Consider the following 7,695-nt stretch of genomic DNA (forward strand, 5'->3'; position numbering starts at 1 on the left):
AGGCCGAGGACTGACCCTGCCAGGAGAATGATGGGAGATCAAGGAATTGGGAGTTACAAGGGTATTCAAAATGAATTATTTCTGGCAGAGGCTAGAGTCTAGAGGACAGTTCCAACAGGAAGTGAAGATCTGAAGGGGGAAGTAGTTACGCCGGGCCTGAATTCTGTAGCGCTGACCCTGTGCAGGCCCTACAGACAGTAGTCCATCCAGGTTAGTGCACCAGAACTAGCAGCAAAATCTACGGGAACTGTGCGATCCCTCAGCAACGACGCTGCAGACTGTGTAGCTTCCCTTACAGCTTTATAGGAGCCACGGCGAGCACACCCTGTGGGGGCGACTATGATTTTTAGTTCGTGGTCCCCTCCAGCAGGCATTCCCCTCCATCCGCCGCACTGATGAGTGCCGGGGCTCAGGTGCTGACCGTGCTACTTAACACCTGTGCAACCCTCCTCAAAGCTCCTTACCTCCTCATGCCTCAGGTTTCCCGCTTAAAAATGCGCTAACAGTAGTAAACCACACAACCTCAGCGAGATGACACAGTGAGGTGGTTAACGTAAAGCTCTGGACACACAGTGCGCACCTATACATCAGTTATTAAGTGTCCTGTTGGCTACTACAGGTCCTGGCCAATGCCGAGTCGCGTGTGGCCTGTGAGCCTCACGCTGCGGAGGGCGCACGTCCCCGCACATCTGCAGGATGGCGCCGCCTTCCCCCTTAAGCTGCGGGACTCTGGAATGCTGGTGCCTGGGCGGGACCAGAGGCCTGGGAGGAGTCTGCGCAGCCGCAGAAGGGCTTGCAGTGACGCCTGCTGGGCGCTTGGGGGCCGCTGGGTTAGCCCCGCCCCGAAGGGTCAGAGGTCAGGGGTCAGGGGCCGCCAGATGGCGTAGGATCAGCTGCTGGTGGTGGTGATACCGGGTCCCCCGCCTATGGCGCCGGCGCAGCGCTGCCCTCTGTGCCGCCAGACCTTCTTCTGTGGTCGCGGGCACGTCTACAGCCGCAAGCACCAGCGGCAGCTGAAGGAGGCTTTGGAGAGGCTCCTGCCCCAGGTGCGGCGGCAAGGCTAGAGATGGGATGGGAGTGCGGGGCAGGTCGGTGAAGGCCAGAGCGGGTTGATTTGGGTGCCCCCCTTGGAGTTCTACTTCGTCTCTCTCCCGCAGGTGGAGGCGGCCCGCAAGGCCATCCGCGCCGCTCAGGTGGAGCGCTACGTGCCGGAACACGAGCGATGCTGCTGGTGCCTGTGCTGCGGCTGTGAGGTGCGGGAACACCTGAGCCATGGAAACCTGACGGTGCTGTACGGGGGGCTGCTGGAGCATCTGGCCAGGTGAGAGCCGAACTGGGAGCCTGCTCCAGCACAGACGCATACATATACGGGAGGAGGGTTTGGAGTGGGTGACAAAAAGAGCGCTTTTGTGATTTGATCAAGATGGATGGATTGAGTCACTTCACAGGTGCTGCCAGCCTTTTTAGGGTAGGGGTCCTATGCTGCCACGGTCCCAAGTGGTGCTGGTGATCTGGCTGCGAAAGCCAACTTGGTTACCGCTCCTAACCTCCCCTCAGATTCTCACAATTTTATGGGAAGAAGAGACACGAGATCTTGAAGAGATGGTAACAGTGTTCCTCTCTCAGCCCTGCCCCGGGCAGAAACCCAGATGTCAGTTTGCATTACAAACCTAATGCTTAATATCTGAGTAATATTTTATAATCTATAGCTGAGATTACTTATCCTCTCCATTTTCAGCCCTGAGCACAAGAAAGCAACCAACAAATTCTGGTGGGAGAACAAAGCTGAGATCCAAATGAAAGAGAAGTTTCTGGTCACTCCCCAGGATTATGTACGGTGAGTCACTGGTATTGAACATGAAGTAGCAGAGTGAATTCTCTGGATCTTTGTCAGGTATGGGAGCTTACTCTATTAACTGGAAAGTTCAGGAGGGACTTCCGAAGTATCTACTGTCTTCACAGCACTTCTTATTCTAGGTACTATGTTGGACACAAAAATGTGACAGTTCTTGAGGTTTGGTTGGGGGATGGGATTTAGCAAATAGAGAACAATACTAAAAGTTGGCTATTGTCTGTTTTTTTTTTTTTTTTTTTTGAGACGGAGTCTCGCTCTGTCGCCCAGGCTGGAGTACAGTGGCCGGATCTCAGCTCACTGCAAGCTCCGCCTCCCGGGTTTACGCCATTCTCCTGCCTCAGCCTCCTGAGTAGCTGGGACTACAGGCGCCCGCCACCTCGCCCGGCTAGTTTTTTTTTTTTTGTATTTTTTAGTAGAGACGGGGTTTCGCTGTGTTAGCCAGGATGGTCTCGATCTCCTGACCTCGTGATCCGCCCATCTCGGCCTCCCAAAGTGCTGGGATTACAGGCTTGAGCCACCGCGCCCGGCCAAGTTGGCTATTGTCAACTACTTAAATGTGAGGCACAGAGAATACTAACGTTAGAAGAGGCTGTTTATAGTTTGTAAGAAACTGCTGTTCAGCCAGTACCTACTTTTAATAGTTTTGAACTCTATTTTATTTTTTTTGAGACACAGTTTTGCTCTTTTTGCCCAGGCTGGAGTGCAATGGCACAATCTCAGCTCACTGCAACCTCCACCTCCTGGGTTCAAATGATTCTCCTGCCTCAGCCTCCCAAGTAGCTGGGATTACAGGCGCACACCACCACACCTGGCTAATTTTTGTATTTGTAGTAGAGATGGGGTTTCACCATGTTGGCCAGGTTGGTCACTAACTCCTGACTTGTGATCCACCCGCTTTGGCCTCCCAAAGTGCTGGGATTATAGGTGTGAGCCATCATGCCTGGTCTCAGTGATTTTCTTAATGGTATCTGGGAATTCATCTGCTGCCTCTTGGTTGGCAGAAGCTGCCCCTTCTGCTGTTTTGACATATTTTAAGCCAAACTTCTTTCTAAAAGTATCAAACCATCCTTTGTTGGCATTAAATTCTCCAGCTTTAGATCCTTCACCTTCCTTTTGCTTTGTCATGTAATGATTTTGCTGTTTCTTGAATCCTATTAGAAGCTGTAGGTAGGCCTTTCTAACAACCCTGTACCCACATAAAAGCTGTGCTTTCAATATGAAGACAAAAAGGTATTGTGCAAAGCATGCAAGGTGCAGTGATAGCTTCATGAATTTCCTCCTATTTTTTTTACAGTGTTCCTTAGGCTGGATTTAGTTATTTTTTTCTTTGCCTTTAGACCAAAAAAATTTTTCTGGGGGCGGGCATGGTGGCTCATGGGAAGTCAGGAGTTTGAGACCAACCTGGCCAACATGGCAAAACCCTATTTCTACTAAAAATACAAAAATTAGCTGGGTGTGGTGGTGGGTGCCTATAATCCCAGCTACTCAGGAGGCTGAGACAGGAGAATTGCTTGAACCTGGCGAGGCAGAGGTTGCAGTGAGCCAAGATTGCACCACTTCACTCCAGCCTGGGCAGAAAATAGAAACTGTCTCAAAAGGAAAAAAAAAAAAATTCTTTTTAAAATTGAGATGGGGTTTTGCTATGTTGCCCAGGCTGGTCTCGAACTCCTGGGCTCAAGCAATCCGCCTACCTCAGCCTTTCAAAGTGAGCCACCATGCTCACCCCTCACCCTTTTTTTTCCACATGGGTTTTGTCAATGTGTATGGATTCATTTATCTTGAAATGCTGGGCAACTGCAGCTGTAGATCTTAATCTACAGTACTTATCAAACAATTCAGCTTTTTCTTGTAATGTCATGACTTTTCTCTGCTTCTTGGGAGCGCTTCAGGCATCACTAGTGGCGCCTCCTATAGGTTCCACGTTACTATTCAAGGTTAATGGTATGACATTACTGAAAAATATGCAGGAACCATGAGTGATCACTTTCACTGTAATATGCAATTTACTGGTGAGACAACTGCTTACAAGATGACCAGCATTACTGTGTTTTAAGCAGATACTCACAACACTTGAGTTCACTGCAGTAGGTGGCTACAAAATTGTGACAGTTGTACAGTTTGGAGTGTAATTTTATGCAGTTATGTAATATTGCATCTTTACATTTATTTTCATTTCTCTTGACTGCGAATGTCACCATGTACAGTCTGTGTTTCTGTGTGTAAGTTTTGATAGATTTTAACCTTTTTTTTTTTTTGGAGAGGGAGTTTTGCTCTGTCACCCAGGGTGGAGTGCAGTGGTGCCATCTCGGCTCACTGCAACCTCTGCCTCCCAGGTTCAAGCGATTCTCCTGTTTCAGCCTGGATTTGTGTATTTTATGGTAGTAAATAATAAAAGACTAGTATCTACATATATTTTATGCATTCATGACATACCTTTTTCTTAATTTTTTTCGTATTTCTAGACTATGTGGTTCACCTGTAAGTTTTTTCAAATTATTGCAAATCTCCAAAAACTTTTTCAAGTGAACTTGTGCAGTTCGAACTGTGCTGTGCAAAAGTCAACTGTATCTGCTTATTTTCTCAAAAAGGAATGCCTAAAGGATAATCAAGAAACTAATGAAACTGCCAGATGTGGTGGTACACACATGTAGTCCTAGCTACTCAGGAGGCTGAGGTAAGAGGATAGCTTGAGCTCAGGAATTTGAGGCCAGCCTGGGCAATGTATCAAGACCCCATCTCTAAAAATAAATATGAATTTGTTTTTAGAGAAGTTAATGAAACTGATCACATGGCCGGGCACTGTGGCTCACACTTGTAATCCCAGCACTTTGGGAGGCCGAGGCAGGAGGATCACTTGAGGTCAGGAGTTCGAGTTCGAGACCAGCCTGGTCAATATGCTGAAACCCCATCTCTACTAAAAATACAAAAAATAGCTGGGCATGGTGGTTCATGCCTGTAATCCCCGCTACTCGGGAGGCTGAGACAGGAGAATCGCTTGAGCCCGGGAGGCAAGAGATTGCACTGAACTGACATCATGCCATCCATTGCACTCCAGCCTGGGCAACAAGAGCAAAAAACTGCCTCAAAAAAAAAAAAAAAAGGAAAAGAAACTGATCACATATCAGTTAGTGTAACCAGTTGGTGTGATCCAGTTTGTGGGTCAGTAAAAATGTTTAGAGGTGATAGAATAGAAAAAAGATGTTCCTTTTTTGGACAGAGTCTCACTCTGTCACCCAGGCTGGAGCACAGTGGCATAATCTCAGCTCACTGCAACCTCCACCTCCCAGGTTCAAGCGATTCTCCCATCTCAGCTTGCCAAGTAGCTGGGATTACAGGCTCGTGCCACTACACCCAGCTAATTTTTGTATTTTAGTAGAGAGGGGGTCTCAAAATGTTGGCCAGGCTGGTCTTGAACTCCTGACCTCAAGTGATCCACCTGACTCGGCTTCCTAAAGTGCTAGGATTACAGGCGTGAGCCACCACACCCAGCCTAGAAAAAAGATTTCTATGTATACTTTTAAAAATAAGGTTTTTTTTTTCTTTTTTCTGATGGTACATTTGGGAATTCTACTGTAACAGGCATAAGAAGTAAGATTTCTCCCATAGGAAAATTTTCATTCAGAATCCAAAAGAAATATTTCGGGTTTTTTTTGAGATGGAGTCTCGCTCTGTTGTCCAGGCTGGAGGGCAGGTGTGTGATCTCGGCTCACTGCAACCTCTGCCTCCCGGGTTCAAGCAATTCTCCTGACTCAGCCTCCTGAGTAGCCGGGATTATAGGCATGAGCCACCAGGCCTTGATAATTTATTATTTTTTTTTTTACTGGTGAAAAGATATACATATATTTAGAATTAGCCAACTGGATTCAGTTGAGATGATCTCTATTTTGTTGGCAACATCCAAAGCATTGTAATCAGGAGCCAGTCAAACATATGCCTTCTTCTCTCCATGAGGCCGAATCAGGGTGTTGACCTTGGCCACATCAGTGTCATAGAGCTTCTTCCAGTGCTTTCTGGCTTTAACATTCACCATGAACACAAGTGTGTTGTCTTCTGTCTTCTTCATGGGACACTCAGTGGTTAGAGGAAACTTGATAAATAGCATAGTGGTCAAGCTTGTTTCTCCTGGGGGTGCTCTTCTGAGGATGTTTGCACTGCCTCCAGAGTCGCAGTGTCTTGGGCCACTGGAAGGCTGGTGATGTGCAGATTTTTTTTTGTGGCTGTAAACACCTTTCAACACTGCCTTCTTGGCCTTCAGACCCTTCGCTTTGGCTTTAGGAGGGGCAGAAGCTTCCTTCTTAGCTTTTGGCGCCATGTTGTGAAAAGGGGCTAATTTTTGTATTTTTTTGTAGAGACAGGGTCTCACCATGTTGGCCAAGCTGGTCTCAAACTCCTGACCTCAAATGATCTACCCGACTTGGCTTCCCAAAGTGCTGGATTACAGGTGTGAGCCACTGCACCTGGCCAATAATTAGAAATATTTCCTTTTTTCTTTTTTTGTAGACAGAGTCTTGTTCTGTTGCCCAGGCTGGAGTGGCATGATCTTGGCTCACTGCAGCCTCCACCTCCTGAGTTCAAGCGATTCTCTTGCCTCAGTCTCCTGAGTAGCTGGAACTACAGGCCCACACCACCACGCCCAGCTAATTCTTGTAATTTTAGTAGAGATGGGGTTTTACCATATTGCTCAGGCTGGTCTTGAACTCCCGACCTCAGGTGATCCGCCCGCCTCGGCCTCCCACAGTGCTGGGATTATAGGCGTGAGCCACCGATCCTGGCCCAGGTTAGAAATATTTCTAATCAGGTATTTCCATGGTTATAAATATTTGGTTGCTTGATTCATATGCATAGAAAAAACAGTTGTCATAACTATAAAAAGCAGTACTTAGCAAGTATTTCTAAGTGATTGGAATAGTTTTCCTTTAATATTACAATACTGCCTATTGGTTTGGAAATTAGATCACGCTGTATGTTTCGATTTTACTCAAAGGCATCATGAGTACTCTGCTCATTCTTTCATTCTTCATAGTGTTCTAGTTGAGTTAGGAACTATTTTATCAGAAATCATTTTAGCACTATAATAAGGATAGATTACATACCATAATGATTTTCAGACCTTTTTTTTTTTTTTTTGGAACAGAGTCTCGCTCTGTTGCCCAAGCTGGAGTGCAGTGGCGCGATCTCAGCTTACTGCAACCTCCGCCTCCTAGGTTCAAGCAATTCTTCTGCCTTAGCCTCCCGAGTAGCTGGGACTATAGGCACACACCCCAATGCCTGGCTAATTTGTATTTTTAGTAGAGACGGGGTTTCACCATATTGGCCAGGCTGGTCTTGAACTCCTGACCCCATGATCTGCCCACCTTGTCCTCCCAAAGTGCTGGGATTACAGGCATGAGCCACTGGGCCCGGCCTGATTTTCAGATTTTTAATAAAAAGGGTATCTGGATTAGTGGATTAGTGGGGTATATAGTCCTACCTGCTTTGAAGGCTAGCCTATAGTCATACTTACTCTGGAGGCCAAGGCAGGAGGATCACCTGAGCCCAGGAGGTTGAAGCTGCAGTCAGCTGTGATCCCACCACTACACTCCAGTCTGGGCAACACAGCAAGAATGTCTCTTAAAAAAAAAAAAAAAAAAAAAAAAAAGGCAATTCAGTTGCAGTAGCACATGACTGTAATTCCAGCACTTTTGGAGGCTGAGACAGAGGATCATTTGAGCCCAGGAGTTTAAAACCAGCCTGGACAACATAGCAAAACCCCATCTCTAAAAAAAAAATTGTATTAGCCAAGCATGGTGACATTTGCCTGTAGTGTTAGCTACTGGGGAGGCTGAGGCAGGAGGAATGCT

General features: G+C 46.9%; 1 protein-coding gene and 1 pseudogene across 2 annotated transcripts in view; one reads left to right on the forward strand and one right to left on the reverse strand.

Annotated features, from left to right (window-relative positions):
* Nucleotides 1-860: 860 nt before the first annotated feature.
* The window catches only part of CCDC84 (coiled-coil domain containing 84), a 24,813-nt gene continuing 17,978 nt past the window's right edge, over nt 861-7,695 (forward strand). Inside the window, exons 1-3 of the mRNA XM_011965005.1 lie at nt 861-1,046; nt 1,158-1,321; nt 1,739-1,837. Coding sequence (XP_011820395.1) covers nt 927-1,046; nt 1,158-1,321; nt 1,739-1,837 — 383 coding nt within the window. The 5' untranslated portion in view covers nt 861-926. The remainder of the gene's footprint in view (nt 1,047-1,157; nt 1,322-1,738; nt 1,838-7,695) is intronic.
* Nucleotides 5,677-6,307, reverse strand: LOC105528235 (annotated as a pseudogene). The gene has a single exon (XR_001004329.1). The product of XR_001004329.1 is annotated as a 60S ribosomal protein L23a pseudogene (transcript).

This window comes from Mandrillus leucophaeus, unplaced genomic scaffold (genome assembly GCF_000951045.1).
Source record: "Mandrillus leucophaeus isolate KB7577 unplaced genomic scaffold, Mleu.le_1.0 Scaffold71, whole genome shotgun sequence".
NCBI classification, from domain to species: domain Eukaryota; kingdom Metazoa; phylum Chordata; class Mammalia; order Primates; family Cercopithecidae; genus Mandrillus; species Mandrillus leucophaeus.